Here is a 17,783-nt window from a genome sequence, read left to right as displayed (position 1 = left end):
ACACCTAGCACCTCTAACAGCTAACACCTAGCACCTCTAGTAGCTAACACCTAGCACCTCTAGTAGCTAACACCTAGCACCTCTAGTAGCTAACACCTAGCACCTCTAGTAGCTAACACCTAGCACCTCTAGTAGCTAACACCTAGCACCTCTAGTAGCTAACACCTAGCACCTCTAACAGCTAACACCTAGCACCTCTAGTAGCTAACACCTAGCACCTCTAGTAGCTAACACCTAGCACCTCTAACAGCTAACACCTAGCACCTCTAGTAGCTAACACCTAGCACCTCTAACAGCTCCCCTCTCCCCTCTGAGCTGTGGTCGCTGCAGAGGATCAGTCTGCAGGGAGACAGGTAGAGTTCACTGAGCAGCTAGAGGCTAATGTCAACAGCTAACAGCTAACGAGAGCTAGCTCTCGTTAGCTGTTAGCTGCTAGCCGTTAGCTGCTAGCCGTTAGCTGCTAGCCGTTAGCTGTTAGCCGCTAGCTGTTAGCCGTTAGCTGTTAGCTGCTAGCTGTTAGCTGCTAGCCGTTAGCTGTTAGCTGTTCACGTCTTGTTGTTGTTGCTGCAGCTCGTCAGTCTACCTGTTCTACCTGATTACAGGTGATTAACCAGCTGTTTCAATCATCCAGCTGTTGTTACCTCTCTCTCTCTCTCTGCAGCTGTTTAACCGATAACCGTTAATAACCGTTAGTAACCGTTAATAACCGTTAGTAACCGTTAATAACCGTTAGTAACGCCTTATAACGTTTATAATATATATAATAACCGGCCCCGCTGAGCGGGACAGACATCTGTCTGTATGGTGTATATATATATATATATATGTGTGTATGTGTATATGTGTGTATATGTGTGTATATATGTGTGTATGTGTGTATATGTGTGTATGTGTGTATATATGTGTGTATGTGTGTGTATATGTGTGTATATGTGTGTATATATGTGTGTATGTGTGTATATGTGTGTATGTGTGTATGTATGTGTGTATGTGTGTATATGTGTGTATGTGTGTATATATGTGTGTATGTGTGTATATGTGTGTATGTGTGTGTATATGTGTGTATATGTGTGTATGTGTATATGTGTGTATATGTGTGTATATGTGTGTATGTGTGTGTATATGTGTATATATATATATATGTGTGTATGTGTGTGTATGTGTGTATATGTGTGTATATGTGTAGATGTGTAGATAAACAGTGACCTGATGGAGAGGAGCTGCTGGACTCCACGTGCGCGTGCTGTCATCAGTCCTGTCCAGGTGTTCCAGATGATGCACGAGACTTAATAGATGATTCACTAACAGCTTCCTAGTTCATCACCTCCGTGTGTGTGTGTGTGTGTGTATGTGTGTGCGTGTGCGCGCTCTAACTGACGCAGATCAGTGGACAACATGATCAATAACATTATCGACTAATACATTGAGTGCTTATCACATTAATTGATCAGTTCTACACTAAACAAAATGTGGTAAAACGGTGACCGGTGCTCATCACATCTGTCATCACATCTGTCCAGCTGTTCTGTCCAGCTGTAGTTCATATTTCAGGAACTGGAATCAGGAAATATTTGACATTTTTGCTTCATAGATAAATTCAAAATTATTGGTGATTATTTCAGTTTTAATGTTGATTAATTCATCGACTAAGAGTTTCAGCATTTAATACAACCGCTTAGTGTTGAATCTACCGGATCCCAAAGAGTGTGGGACACGTTACGGAGGCTGAGAGGCTAGGTCTACAGTGTTGATATAATGTCTAACTTAAAGGAAATAACAGAGCTATCATGTCCAAGCTTCACCTGAGTGCGTCTACAGACCAGCACGTCTCTCTCTGAGCTAAACGTGTCTGGTGACATCATACTCATCACCCGTGAGAGACTTGAGGAATCAGAGTTTCAGAGACGTTGTTTCATTCTGGCTGCAGCTGTATGGTCGTCTGGGTGGAAACAGTAGAGCTTGTACCGGCGGTGCAGCGCCAGAAACAGATTGAGATCACGAAAAAGGGAAAGAAAAAAAGAAAAGGTGTAAACATTTGTCATATATCTATCTGGAGAAATACGGGAGGATTGTGACACTGGGAGGAAACCGGGAGAGGCGATGATAAACGGGAGTCTCCCGGGAGAATCGTGAGGGTTGGAGGGATGTCTGAGACTCACATGCACTGTGTCGCTTCATTCAACAATCAATCAACATTTATTTGTAAAGCCCTTTACGATAACTGAAAGGTACCCAAAGAGCATCACATTAACATCAAGGAATAACAGGAATAAAAACATAACATATCATAAAATCAAAAGCATGAGGAAACTGTCCCAGCGCTACTACAGTAGGTATTAAAAGATTAGATTTAAAGAGTCCTACTGTCGGTCAGTGATGGTGCGTATATCAGGGGGGAACTGGTTCCAGAGTTTAGGAGCAGCGATCACCCCACAGTTTCTACCTCGACCTCGGGACTTCTAAAACAAGTTGACCAGATGACCTCAAAGCTCCGTTATGCTCGCGGAGAGTTAAAATCTGGGACCAATAAGGCGGCGAGGCCGTTAACGGCTTTAAAAACAAACATCAACAGCTTCAAATCCATTCTAAAGCCAACTGGAAGCCAACAGAGTGAGTAAAGTACGCGGGGGGGGGGGGTTAGAAAGCGAGCCGCAGCATTTTGCACCAGTTGGAGGCGATCAAGGGAAGACTGGTTCAACATACGGTGCATCACAATAATCAAGTCTCCAGCTAATAATGGAAGGTGAACTGCCTTCTGGAGATCGTGCTGATTGAGGAAGGGCTTTACTGTTATAGGAGGAGGACTTGGACGGGAGTATCCCCCCCCCCTGGTGAAACGGAAATGGCAGATTTTGCAAAAACCTCTTTGAGAATCGCCTTCCGCCGGTTTCACCCTCTTCTGAGTCGTCTTTGTTGTGGTTGGATGTCTGTTTCTTTGTGGTAGCGTCCTTCATATTCAGCATTAATCTGCATAGTTTGTGACTTTGCGGTGACTCATAATTTCCCCCCCGTTGGGCGTAGCGTAGCGAAGACGGTGAAATGTTAACCTGCACTCGACCCAGGTGTGCTCAGTTTGATCGTGATGACAGCATCTGTCCTGCAGCGGTGTGACTCTTGAGAACTCGTCTCAATATGTGGGATATAAAAGCTGTGCAGTCCCTGGTAAAGAGGGACACCTGGTCACCCATTGTGATTTCTTTCAACAGGGTTTTAACGGAGACGCTGGTGGAGACGTCCCTCCCTCTCAGGACAACGAAGGCAGCTCCTCACACACGTGTCCCCCAGCAGAGCAGCAGGCTTCCATCGGACTCATGACTGTTTGAGGGGCGGCGGACCCACCGTGGCCCATGCACTGTACCCGTTTCCCTCCCTGTCCTCCTTATCCCTCAAGCTGACGCAAAACCCCAGACACCTGCCCCCGCTCCCCCACCCCCACTCCCACCCCATCCCCAGCGACTCGCCTCCTCCCGCCATGGTGTCCGGCACCGAGACCGTGCACTACATCCACCTTCATAACTCCAGCCAGTCGGTGCTGGAGGCCCTGCGCACGCAGCGGCGCGAGGGCCTCTTCTGCGACGTGACCGTGCGGATACACGATGCTTCGCTACGTGCCCACGCCTGCGTCCTGGCAGCCGGCAGCCCCTTCTTCCAGGACAAGCTGCTGCTGGGTCACTCTGAAATCTCCGTGCCGCCGCTGGTGCCCGCCGAAACCGTGAAGCAGCTGGTGGATTTCATGTACAGCGGCTCGCTGGTGGTGCTGCAGTCGCAGGCCCTATGCATCCTCACCGCCGCCAGCATCCTGCAGATCAAGACGGTCATTGACGAGTGCACCCAGATCATCTCGCAGAGGAAGGCGGCGGCCACGGCGGCGGCGGCAGCAGCGGCGGCGGCAGCAGGAGGAGGGATGCTCGGAGGAGTTCTCCCTAAGCAGGAAGAGCGTGGCGGGGGGAAAGGAAGAGAGAGCGGCGGCAGCGGAAGCTGTTCTGTTGGTGCGGGTGGAGGTGGAGGTTACGCAAACTTCCCCAACTTCATGGCTGAATGCGGGGCCAGTAACATGGGCGGCGGGTTGGGGGGTGCCAGCGTTAGCGTCAGTGAGAGCGGCCCGGGCCCGATGGAGCAAGCCAACACAGTGAGTCTGATGGCGCTGGGCGACATGGGCCCCGGATCCATGTGCGGCGGCGACGGACTGGGCTCCGGCGCCGGCGCAATCCTCATGAAGCAGAGCTCCAGCTGTACTCAGGACGTCAGGTACAAGCTCCGAGACCTGTTGGCGCAGACGGCCAACGGAGCCAGCACTAGTAGCACAGGGAACCTCTCGGCGGGCTGCAGCTCCGGCGTGGGCAGCGTGGACAGCATCGGCAGGGACAGCCTCCGCGGCAACACGACCGACCTCTCCGATGACCTGGTTGGGATGGAAAGGTACAGCGAGGAGGAGGACCTGGACGGGAGAGAGCGGGGAAGAGACGGAGACAGAGACAGGGGGGCGAGCCACAGCCGCAAGCAGAGGCAGCCGCTAAGACTCCAGGTAGGGGGATAAGGGGAAGGGTTGCCATGGTTACAGCTTTCAGGCATGCAGAGCTGCAACGGTTTGCTTTTCTTTCTTTTTCTGCTTTTCCCTCTTCTCACACTGCATTGGCGTATAACGCTGAGATGTTTCTGCACTTTGCACGATCGAGGAGAAGCTCTCGTCTGAACTTCAGCAGTAATTGCCGTGTTGATGTTCTATGGACTTCTGCATATTTACTGTAGGTCGTTAAATTTATTGCTTGAAGCCGGGTCCGTTCGCTGTTGTTCTCAGAGACTATCTGTTATAAATGGAATGTCTTCACTACTTTACATTGAAACGGATCTGTCTCTCTCCAGGTGCTGGGAGGAGAAGGAGTGGTGGTGAAAGATGAAGGGGTTCAGGACCCAGATGGGACCGTCTACACCCTGGAGGACGGGAGACGGGACGGACAGCAGGGCTCCCAGGAATCCATGGCAGGCTTTGGACAGGTGGGTTTCACTCTGAGGGGAGCTGCAGCTGATCAAAGACATAAATGATGAAATGTAAACCCATATTAATGATGTAAAGTTTAAATCATTGATGAACCACTGCTTGCAGAAGGACAACATTCAGAGCATCAGAATGCAGCTTTGAAGTGTTGAGTCTTGATTTTAAGGTCATTTTTGACCTTCAGAAGGAAACTTTTAGAATCACCTCATTGTGTAAAATGTATTCTCAGCATTTCTGTCACAAGTCCTGAAGTAAGTAGGAGGTGTGGGGGGGAACACGGTGGAGCGGATTTCTGCCGCAGCCTGCTGTACCCTGCAGACTACACAAGGAACATCTGCCACACAGTCAGAAGGATTCGGCTTTAGCCTGTCAGTTTGCTCAAAAGTGCTGCAGAGTAAGTCAAGATGGGAAATGGAATAATCCACTCAGTCTGGGAGGTTAAGACGTTGGGTTTCTTCATGCAAAGCAAAGCACGCGATCGTGAATTTACCCAGCACTGTTTGAAATAATCTAATCTTCTGTTCACATGACATGGAGGCAAGAAGTGTCTTACTTGCATATCTCAGCGCTGACCAATTTATCAGAGAACATTGCAAAAATAAAAAGAAACTGTGCCACCGGTGCACTGATTATTTTACATTTATTATTTTACAAATATTTTTATCTTAAAGGACCAGTGTTTAACAATTAAAGGTTCTGTTAGTAACTTCTTCCAGGTATAACTCATTGCTGGTCGGTGTCTCCTGGTCTCTCGTGTGTCTCAGACTCAGACTCCAACTCAAACTCCAGTGAAGCACCAAAACCTCTTGGTTGTATCTAGTGAAGCTGTTAAACAGTGTTGGCCGCGGTCGGAGGACGCGGAGGAGACCGTAGCTTTGGTCTCCAGGACCGGAGTCTCTGCTCCTCTGCTCCTCTGCTCCTCTGCCTGCCTTCACTCACACACCGTGCTCCTTCTCTCTCTCTCTCTCCACCTCTCACGTGCATGCTGCTCACTCCACACTGCAGAAGAGTTAGTTTAGCTCTGAGAATATCTAGTGAATGTTCAGTGGACGTTTGTGCAGAAATAACTGCTGCAGCTCCTCCAGACCAACAGAGGTTTCCCGTGTCTTGTGAAGTGACGGGGCTCCGCAGAGAGAAACGTTATCGTCTCCCCCGTTCCCTCCGGCCGCGGTCGGGAGGCTGAGGCGGGAAAAGCCAACACTAGGATCAGCATTGATTCATGGAGAGACCTTGGTCTGGTCAGCTAACATTACTGCCAAGCAGCTGAAATATAGAGTGATATTGTGCTTTTAGCTGACGTGTGTCTCCTCACTGTGTTGAGCGATGCTCCTTCATGTCTATGTAGAGCGAGCACAAGCACAATTCTTAGAGTCCCTTTTAAATTGATAAACACTTTCATATAACGTTTGTCGTCCTTAAATACAAGGTGCAAATCCTTAGTGTCCATACAATCCATATCTGCGTTTCAAATAGATTTTATATCGATATACGTCTCCCGTTAAGGACAACTTGCCGAGTACCTATCGATGTAGTTGGATCGTAGGAATATGAATGGATACATCGGTGTAGTAGATGAATCGTTAGTTTTTATTTAGTTTGTGAGCAGCTTTTCAAATGAATTTCCAGAGAATATATTAAATAATGGTCTCTACTGCTGGTGCAGGATCACACTGTATACACCATCAATGAGATTGTAACCCACGTTGCCTTCTGCTCCGTGTCTGGTTGAACTCCCTCAGACTCACAGACTAAAAGTAGGACTCCTGTTGGGATCTCCTGCTCCTCTACGTTAGGCCAGCTCCACCCATGCTGGTATTTCTTCTTCAGGTTATCTCCCTAGCTATACATCGTGTCTCATTATCACCGGCTGTTTTCACAGTAATGTTGCTCACCCGGTCGGACCGCACTCTGCGAGTTGGATCTTTCCAACGTCTGCGCTCATGCATGTGCAAGTAATTGGTCTCAAATATTGAGGGATGTGGTCTGTGCATTATTAGTACATAAGAGGAGACACAGTGGAGTACTAGACATGTGTGGTTATGGATCTGACAGACAGGATGTACACCTGCAGTATGGAGCAGGTAAGTGCTTAAAGACAGGCAGGATGTGGGAGAACCTGAGACCCATTAAAGGAGGTGCTTTCTAGAACATTGAATAAACATGAGTTAGATTCTCTTCTCTATAGTACCACGGTGTTTCTTTATTCTGTCTGTCTGTGTCTTCCCAGGATTTCTACGATGAGCAGGGCGTGTTCTCAGAGAGCTTCTGGCCCCAGACTGAGCCTCCTCAGGCCATGGCGTTCAACCCCAGAGGAAGGGTCAACAAGCCTCTGACTCCGCCTCCAACCACGCAGTCCATCAACAACCAGGTGAGTGTGCTCAGTGACTCCATCACACACTCCATCATTGTCTCCATGATGACCTGTTATGCTCATTTTCAGGTGCGTACTTGTATTTTGGGTTTTCTACTAGAATATGTTACATGTTCAAAAAACGCTTTACTGTTCTCATAGCGGCTGTTAGGGCTGGGACGCTTCACCATGCTCCCAAACGATACCATCACAATACGTCGATATGTATTGTGATTCAATATTGTGATTTATTGTGATTTTTGGGAAAGAGTTGAATCATCCACTTCTAGGGATTTATTTTTCAGCATGTATGTAGTCAGAGATCCTGAAGTCAAATAGATCAGGATCAATGGCAGGGGATTTTATTTGTTACAATTTCTAAATAGATGTTTTAACACCAGAATGGATCTATCTGCTTCATCTGAGTCTCTGTGGAGCTACAAGGAAGTTACCGCTTTTATTGTGGTAGTCTGAGTAACGTGACGTCATATCCGTTCCGTATCCGTCAACCAAAACAAAGCTCAGAGAGTCTAAAACGTTGGAGGGTCGTCATGGATACGACCTGCACCCTCCCATGTTAAATCCAGCGTGGTAAACACTACACATCCAGTAAAGGATGGAAACACTTTGGGTTTCACACATTGACAGGAAAAGCAGAGCTAGACAGAGCAGAGCTAAAGCTGCATGCTAACTCTGTCACGGACAGGTAACGTTATGGTATGGTGGTAACGTTATGGTATGGTGGTAACGTTATGGTATGGTGGTAACGTTATGGTATGGAGGTAACGTTATGGTATGGTGGTAACGTTATGGTATGGAGGTAACGTTATGGTATGGAGGTAACGTTATGGTATGGAGGTAACGTTATGGTATGGTGGTAACGTTATGGTATGGAGGTAACGTTATGGTATGGAGGTAATGGTATGGAGGTAACGTTATGGTATGGTGGTAACGTTATGGTATGGAGGTAACGTTATGGTATGGCGGTAACGTTATGGTATGGAGGTAACGTTATGGTATGGTGGTAACGTTATGGTATGGAGGTAATGGTATGGAGGTAACGTTATGGTATGGTGGTAACGTTATGGTATGGAGGTAACGTTATGGTATGGCGGTAACGTTATGGTATGGAGGTAACGTTATGGTATGGAGGTAACGTTATGGTATGGAGGTAACGTTATGGTATGGAGGTAACGTTATGGTATGGTGGTAACGTTATGGTATGGTGGTAACGTTATGGTATGGTGGTAACGTTATGGTATGGAGGTAACGTTATGGTATGGTGGTAACGTTATGGTATGATGGTAACGTTATGGTATGGAGGTAACGTTATGGTATGGAGGTAACGTTATGGTATGGTGGTAACGTTATGGTATGGAGGTAACGTTATGGTATGGAGGTAACGTTATGGTATGGAGGTAACGTTATGGTATGGTGGTAACGTTATGGTATGGTGGTAACGTTATGGTATGGAGGTAACGTTATGGTATGGAGGTAACGTTATGGTATGGAGGTAACGTTATGGTATGGAGGTAACGTTATGGTATGGAGGTAACGTTATGGTATGGTGGTAACGTTATGGTATGGAGGTAACGTTATGGTATGGTGGTAACGTTATGGTATGGAGGTAACGTTATGGTATGGAGGTAACGTTATGGTATGGAGGTAACGTTATGGTATGGAGGTAACGTTATGGTATGGAGGTAACGTTATGGTATGGTGGTAACGTTATGGTATGGAGGTAACGTTATGGTATGGAGGTAATGTTATGGTATGGAGGTAACGTTATGGTATGGAGGTAACGTTATGGTATGGTGGTAACGTTATGGTATGGAGGTAACGTTGTGGTATGGTGGTAACGTTATGGTATGGAGGTAACGGTATGGAGGTAACGTTATGGTATGGAGGTAACGTTATGGTATGGAGGTAATGTTATGGTATGGAGGTAACGTTATGGTATGGCGGTAACGTTATGGTATGGAGGTAACGTTATGGTATGGAGGTAACGTTATGGTATGGAGGTAACGTTGTGGTATGGTGGTAACGTTATGGTATGGAGGTAACGTTATGGTATGGCGGTAACGTTATGGTATGGCGGTAACGTTATGGTATGGCGGTAACGTTATGGTATGGAGGTAACGTTATGGTATGGAGGTAACGTTATGGTATGGAGGTAACGTTGTGGTATGGAGGTAACTTTGTGGTATGGCGGTAACGTTATGGTATGGCGGTAACGTTATGGTATGGCGGTAACGTTATGGTATGGAGGTAACGTTATGGTATGGAGGTAACGTTATGGTATGGAGGTAACGTTATGGTATGGAGGTAACGTTGTGGTATGGAGGTAACTTTGTGGTATGGTGGTAACGTTATGGTATTGAGGTAACGTTATGGTATGGTGGTAACGTTATGGTATGGAGGTAACGTTATGGTATGGTGGTAACGTTATGGTATGGAGGTAACGTTATGGTATGGAGGTAACGTTATGGTATGGTGGTAACGTTATGGTATGGAGGTAACGTTATGGTATGGAGGTAATGGTATGGAGGTAACGTTATGGTATGGAGGTAACGTTATGGTATGGAGGTAACGTTATGGTATGGTGGTAACGTGGCGGTCGAACACCAAAGATGCAGCGCTCAGCACAGGATAGACGCTCACCGTAAAGTGGTATCGCAGCCGTTTTGCGAGTACGAGTACATGAGCACAGTATCGGACCCGATACCGGTATGGGTATCGGTGCATCCATAAAAAAAGGATGTCCCAACCATTCCCAACCCCCTCATATCTGTATACAACAATAAAACCAAAGAAGGGAATAACCATCATGAGTGCAGTTCATTAGTTCAGCAGATGTTCACTGTTCTTCTGGTGAAGGACAGATGTTTGAACCATCGTTGTTTCCGTCCTCAGCTTCTCTTCCAGTACCCAGTGAGCCAGTCGCAGCCAGCTCCGTTCTACGTGGGCGGGCCCATGGGTGGGATTGACAGCATGGCAGGTACTGAGCCCGCTCAGCAGGCCCCGCCTCCGGCGCCGATGACCCCGGCCCCGCCTCCCTCCGCCTCCTCCTGCTCCGCGGGCCCATCCCCTTCCTCCCAGGGATCCGAGACCTCGTTCGACTGCACGCACTGTGGCAAATCTTTACGTTCCAGGAAGAACTACAGCAAGCACATGTTCATCCACTCCGGTAAGACACCCTCCGTCTCCTTCCTCAGGTTCTCTCCTTCTGAGTAATATCTATAATACTACCGCTGTTTGGTAATATGTTAGCCGGTTAATTTAATAATGCAATAACATATCAAGTGTTTCTGTCAGCTTGTTGTGGAGTTTTCAGCTTTGTGGGTAGAGACGCACATCTCAGGATGTTGTGTAGCTTCATATATCAACCAGCCAGTGTCATCTATTATTGATAAGATGTTGGAGCCTCTCTGAATACACCGACCTCAACAGACTGTAATAAAACTCCTTAGAACATTTGATCTATTTTTACTTTCTAATTTTAATTTTAATCGAAAAAACAGGAGTGCTTCTAACCCTTTGACTGTATTTATCTGAATAATAGTAATGTATCTGGAGGTGTTAGTACGCTGCTATAACGCTCACCACTCCTATATATGTTGTATGGAAATATAAATGTGTCTAAAAGAACTAATCGATTAGTCGACAAAATCCGAGCGTGCATGCAGATGAACGGCGCCGGTCGGCAGAGTTTCACTTCGGGGGCGTTACGTGATGAGGTGTTATCAGTCCACCTGACGAGGCGGCTTCACCCACCGGGTGTTTTCACCGTGAACATTTGTTTTTCATTCAGAGAAAATGACTTTCCTTTCCCCGTCATGATATCTACGTGCACGCGGCATCAGCCTCGCGTATCCAGCCGGAGAGCAGACGGTCTGCGAGGTGAGTTATCACGACGGGAGTAAAGTAAAAAAACTAAACAGAAACTCAACTAACGTCAGTCTGACATAGTTTAACATGTTGTTCCAGATGTTTTCATGTATGAAAAGAGCCCAAATGAACCCTGTAGGTGGACTACTGGATTACTATCAGCCGTTTGCTCGCCATCAGCTGTTTGATCACTATCCTATCGGCTGTTTGATCGCCGTCAGCCATCTGATCGCCATCAGCCGTTTGATCGCCATCAGCTGTTTGATCACTATCAGCCGTTTGATCACTATCTTATCGGCATTTTGATCGCCGTCAGCCGTCTGATCGCCATCAGCCGTTTGATCACTATTAGCTGTTTGATCACTGTATTATTGTATTTATTATTTAGTAATAAAAGCTGTTTGTGTTTGTTATTAATTGTTGTTTACTTGTTTATGTCTATAGTTAATTCATCCCTGATTCCCTCACAAGAAAACCTTTGAGGAATCCTGTCAGGATCACATTTACCTCACACTGACTGAACGTTTGGCAAAAAAAGTGACTGTATTGATTTCAAATCATTGTATCGTACTGTATCGTACCGTACCGTAGCGTAGCGTATCGTACCGTACCATACCGTATCGTACCGTACCGTACCGTAGCGTACCGTATCGTACCGTATCGTATCGCAGCATAGCGTATCGTATCGTACCGTAGCGTAGCGTATCGTATCGTACCGTACCGTAGCATAGCGTATCGTATCGTACCGTAGCGTATCGTACCGTACCGTACCGTAGCATAGCGTATCGTACCGTACTGTAGCGTAGCGTATCGTACCGTACTGTAGCGTAGCGTATCGTATCGTACTGTAGCATAGCGTATCGTACCGTACTGTAGCGTATCGTATCGTACCGTAGCGTATCGTACCGTACCGTACCGTACCGTACCGTAGCGTAGCGTAGCGTATCGTACCGTAGCGTAGCGTATCGTACCGTAGCGTATCGTACCGTACCGTAGCGTATCGTTCCGTATCGTATCGTTCCGTATCGTATCGTACCGTACCGTATCGTATCGTACCGTATCGTATCGTACCGTAGCGTATCGTTCCATATCGTATCGTACCGTACCGTATCGTACCGTAGCGTATCGTTCCGTATCGTATCGTACCGTACCGTATCGTTCCGTATCGTATCGTATCGTACTGTATCGTATCGTATCGTATCGTATCGTACCGTATCGTATCGTACTGTATCGTATCGTACCGTATCGTACCGTATCGTATCGTATCGTACCGTATCGTTCCGTATCGTATCGTTCCGTATCGTATCGTACTGTATCGTATCGTATCGTATCGTATCGTACCGTATCGTATCGTATTGTATCGTATCGTATCGTATCGTACCGTATCGTATCGTACCGTAGCGTATTGTACCGTATCGTACCGTATCGTATCGTTCCGTATCGTATTGTACCGTATCGTATCGTACTGTATCGTATCGTACCGTAGCGTATTGTACCGTATCGTACCGTATCGTATCGTTCCGTATCGTTCCGTATCGTATCGTACCGTATCGTATTGTACCGTATCGTATCGTACTGTATCGTATCGTACCGTAGCGTATCGTACCGTAGCGTATCGTTCCGTATCGTTCCGTATCGTATCGTACCGTATCGTATCGTACCGTACCGTATCGTATCGTACCGTATCGTATCGTACCGTAGCGTATCGTACCGTACCGTAGCGTATCGTTCCGTATCGTATCGTTCCGTATCGTATCGTACCGTACCGTATCGTACCGTACCGTATCGTATCGTACCGTATCGTATCGTACCGTAGCGTATCGTTCCGTATCGTATCGTACCGTACCGTATCGTACCGTAGCGTATCGTTCCGTATCGTATCGTACCGTACCGTATCGTTCCGTATCGTATCGTATCGTACTGTATCGTATCGTATCGTATCGTATCGTATCGTACCGTATCGTATCGTACTGTATCGTATCGTATCGTATCGTATCGTATCGTTCCGTATCGTATCGTTCCGTATCGTATCGTACTGTATCGTATCGTATCGTATCGTATCGTATCGTATCGTACCGTATCGTATCGTACCGTATCGTATCGTACCGTAGCGTATTGTACCGTATCGTACCGTATCGTATCGTTCCGTATCGTATTGTACCGTATCGTATCGTACTGTATCGTATCGTACCGTAGCGTATTGTACCGTATCGTACCGTATCGTATCGTTCCGTATCGTTCCGTATCGTATCGTACCGTATCGTATCGCTCTAGATGAGCCAGATATCGTCCTTGAATCGTGTTGGAACCATGGGCAGTGATACGTGTCGTATGGCAGTAAAATGGTATGGTTCCACCTCTAGATGTACTGACTGGACTGCTCTCTGTGTGTGTCTGTATCTGCTGCATGTCTGTGTGTGTGTGCGTGTGCGTGTGCGTGTGCGTGTGCGTGCCTGTGCCTGTCCCTCCAGGTCAGAAACCTCATCAGTGCTCCATCTGCTGGCGCTCCTTCTCCCTGCGCGACTACCTCCTCAAACACATGGTGGTGCACACTGGCGTCAGGGCCTTCCAGTGCTCCATGTGCGGCAAGCGCTTCACCCAGAAAAGCTCGCTCAACGTGCACATGCGCACCCACCGTGCCGAGCGCACCTTCCAGTGCAACGTGTGCCACCGGGCCTTCACCCACCGCACCTTGCTGGAGCGCCACGCCCTGCAGCACGCCCACCACGCCCCCCAGGGCCCAGGCCAGCAGGGGCACGGAGCAGCCAACATGACCTCACCTACCAAGCACAGTCCTCCGGCTCTGGGAGGGCCCTCAGGTATGGCTGGCGCTGCCGGCATGGTCGGCAGCATGGCCAACATGCCCAGCCACGGAGCTTCCTCCACCTAGAGAGAGAGAGAGGGGGAGATACGGGGGAGATACGGAGAGGATAGGGAGCCCATTCCTTGAACCAACACTTATTACGTCCTAACAGCCTTGTTGATCTTTAGTTCTGGTGGGAACCGCGCTGACAGGTTCTGACCTTCGATCAGGGTTCCTACACGGGGCTGGACCGGCGTCTGGAAACGATGTCATTCTGAAAGATGTCCTTGGAGTTGCACAAATTGTAAAACTAGTTGTTCCCTCCCCCAGAAACCTTTAGGTAGTTATAGTCCTCCTGTCATTTCCTGTGTTGTGACATTTGTTGCTGTGACGACTAATCATGAAGCGACGGAGCGACGTCGCTAACAATCACACACCTCGTTGAACAGCCGTCCAAAATCCAGCCAAAAAGAATGAATCTAGAAAACGGAGGATGTGTAGGAACCCTGTTTCAGAACCACCAGAGACACCAAAGAGGTTAGGAGGGCAGAGCGGGTTGGGGAGTGGGCGAGGGCGAGGGGAGGTGGGCTAGGTGGAGGCCAGGGTGGGATGGGGGGGAATATGGAGATGCAAGTTAGGGGAAGGAGGGGGGGGGGGGCAGGCTTTTATTCACCCTCAATTCATTTAATTCAAGTTTGGAGTTCATTCAGTATCTATAAATACATCAAATGTTTGTTTACAACCCAGTCGTTAATGCTAATGTCATTAGCATGTCCCCGTCCGTGGTGTCTGCAGGTGTCTAAGGTGTCCGAAACTAAAACATCTCTATCGCCCCCTGGTGGCCTAAAACATCTCCATCGCCCCCTGGTGGCCTAAAACATCTCTATCGCCCCCTGGTGGCCTAAAACATCTCCATCGCCCCCTGGTGGCCTAAAACATCTCTATCGCCCCCTGGTGGCCTAAAACATCTCCATCGCCCCCTGGTGGCCTAAAACATCTCTATCGCCCCCTGGTGGCCTAAAACATCTCTATCGCCCCCTGGTGGCTGGCTGTTCGTTGAGGAAGCGTTTGATTTGATTTGATTTGATCTGATATGCTGCAGCGTTTTGTTCTGCAGTCGATCGTGTTCATTTAATATTGGGAAGCTAAATGGTGATTAATATTGGATTAGTTGTGCAGCCCTACACTCACCTGTTGTCCAAAGGAACATCTGCTTCCCGTTCCGATTAAACGCACCTTAAGAGCCTCCAAAGGTTTCCCTTTTATTGAATATTAAAGAACTCCTGAATTAAGTGAATTGAATGTGAATGAAGCCCGGCGCTGTTCATCAGCAAACCAACCAGGTGACAGGGAAGGGTGTTGATGAATGATTCCATGAAGAAGGAGAGTAGTCCGAGCAGAGTGAGACTACAGCAGGGAGGAGGAGGAGGAGGAGGAGGAGGAGGATGACGAGGAGGAGGAGGAGGAGGAGGAGGAGGAGGAGGAGGAGGAGGAGGAGGAAGAGGAAGAGGAGGAGGAAGACGAGGAGGAGGAGGAGGAGGAGGTGGAGGAGGTGGAGGAAGACGACGACGAGGAGGAGGAGGAAGAGGAAGAGGAAGAGGAGGAGGCGTGATGCACAGCAGTGTGAATGAAATTCACCACCATCCATCAGACAGCTTTGTAACATTTTCCACAGGCGCCACTGGTCGGCCCCCGGATCATATACCTCGAACCAGGACGAGCCCCCGGCGGCTCGGAGGGACACTATTTCCTCTTTTTGAAATGTTTGGGAACGTTTCAGCATGTTTTACACACACACACACACACACCTACAATTACCTCGGTGGTCCAAAGACAGGCATTACGCTTCACATCTTTTAAGCTACATCAAAACGAAGAAACAGTGAAAACTAAAGCTACGATAGATCCGTTTACTTTTTGAAAACCTTAACTAAAGTACTTGTATGTAAAGTTCCTGTACATCGCTATGACGCTCAGTTTGTTATTTGTTGCTCATGTGATTCTTTGATGCAGAAATAAGGCAAAAAACCCACAAAAAAAGACCCTTTTAAAGTGAAAGAGCCATCCAGAGGAATAATAACTATGACAAATCAATGATTTATATCAGGATTTTTATTGAGTGTTTGGTTGTGTTTGTCTTTTGGGGCTCTGGTTATTAATAATAATAATAATAATAAATGGGAAGTGTTTGTTGCTTAAAAAAAAAAAGCTTTTCTCGCAGCACTATAAAGAAAAACCAACTTTTTACCGTTTTAGTAAAACTAAATTAATCATGAAAATGTACAATCACCCCGACAAGTTTTGACAAAGTCAAACTCGTGATAACTTTAATTATCACTTTAATATTTATTACGATTTGATCTCTATGCACAGTTCAGTTTGCACATCCTCCCGTTAGACCTAGATGTTGTCGTCCCTCCAGTATTTGGCCTGAGATTGTTTTTATTTTGCACCTTAAAGGTGATCTTAAGAAGACCTGAACGTGTCCCCGCTTTATGCTCATTTCCCTTCATGTCTGTCGATCGAAGCGTTATATGATATCTAGTAGTTTACTTTGTAAGAGACAGGATGTCCTCCGTCTACGTGGACCTCCCTAACAAGTGAGACCTTTTTGATCTTTTTGCGAGTGATGAGATAATTTGACAAAAATCTCACTTTAATCGTATTTTTCCTTTTTAAAGAGTGAATCCAGTAAAGACTCCGATCTGCCTGGACGTCACTATAAATGCTGACATTAAATGTCCCATTGTAAACTGCTTATTTACACGGAGCGGGCCCGGCAGCGTGACCTCATTTGGCCTCTGAACATTGCAGATTAGTTTTGTTTCGCCAGCAGCGTTGTGGATGAAAATTAAAACCTGAGTTTAAGAGAAGCTGGACTGAAACTCTTCCAACTCTCTGTTGGTTATAAGCTATATATATATATATATCTATAAAAACATAACGCCAAACCTTTGGTGCTTTTTTCTGTTTGGAAATCTTTACCTCATTTGCGCGTTGCCAACGGCGTGCTGCGGTCTGGGTTTGGTAAATAAGCAGCGGCGAGCTGTGGAAGTGGTTTCTTGGTGCGGACCCTTGTACAGTACTGTAATCTGTGTGCTTTGAAGCCATGTCAGCGCATCGTAACGTACTGTACTGTGTTATGCCTTTCTTTGTTTCTGTTTATTGGGAGGGAGGGGTCATTGTTTTTCTACATTAATATTTCTTTTAACAGAGGTTCAATATGTCAGACGAAGAAGAAGAAGAAACTGTCATTTTATAAATCACACTTTGTCATCGTAAACACATCTTTTATGTATAAAAAAGACTAAAGGCATGATTTTAACTTTTCTGAGAACTTAGATGTCGTACTCAATGAATTAATGAATTACATTTTAAAATGAGTGATTTCAAACATTTCTTTCTCCAAATAAAAAAGTCTTCTATGAGTCCAAGGCCGGATCCTCGTCACCGCTCTGTCTGTTCTCTATGAACGAGTGAGGGAGGGAGGGAGTCAGTGAGTGAGTGAGTGAGGAAGGGAGGGAGGGAGGGAGGGAGTCAGTGAGTGAGTGAGTGAGGAAGGGAGGGAGGGAGGGAGTCAGTGAGTGAGTGAGTGAGTGAGGAAGGGAGGGAGGGAGGGAGGGAGGGAGGGAGGGAGTCAGTGAGTGAGTGAGTGAGGAAGGGAGGGAGGGAGGGAGTCAGTGAGTGAGTGAGGAAGGGAGGGAGGGAGGGAGTCAGTGAGTGAGTGAGTGAGTGAGGAAGGGAGG

The 17,783-nt window shown here is 47.2% G+C and overlaps 1 protein-coding gene across 2 annotated transcripts; it reads left to right on the top strand.

The window, feature by feature from the left end:
- Positions 1-577: 577 nt before the first annotated feature.
- zbtb45 (zinc finger and BTB domain containing 45) lies at positions 578-17,471 on the top strand. 2 transcript variants are annotated; one of them, XM_074631247.1, is made up of 6 exons: positions 578-602; positions 3,207-4,525; positions 4,864-4,995; positions 7,224-7,364; positions 10,260-10,533; positions 13,706-17,471. In XM_074631247.1, the coding sequence occupies exons 2-6, from the start codon at positions 3,473-3,475 to the stop codon at positions 14,122-14,124; spliced, it is 2,019 nt and encodes a 672-aa protein (XP_074487348.1). In that variant the 5' UTR covers positions 578-602; positions 3,207-3,472; the 3' UTR covers positions 14,125-17,471. The 2 variants fall into 2 exon arrangements, with proteins under 2 accessions (XP_074487348.1, XP_074487349.1); XM_074631248.1 differs by lacking the exons at positions 578-602; positions 13,706-17,471 and adding an exon at positions 11,158-11,853 and having other exon boundaries at positions 2,161-4,525.
- The last annotated feature ends 312 nt before the right edge of the window (positions 17,472-17,783 follow it).

The sequence above is a fragment of the Sebastes fasciatus genome, chromosome 3, assembly GCF_043250625.1.
Source record: "Sebastes fasciatus isolate fSebFas1 chromosome 3, fSebFas1.pri, whole genome shotgun sequence".
Taxonomy (NCBI): domain Eukaryota; kingdom Metazoa; phylum Chordata; class Actinopteri; order Perciformes; family Sebastidae; genus Sebastes; species Sebastes fasciatus.
This window is presented reverse-complemented; position numbering and strand designations above follow the sequence as displayed.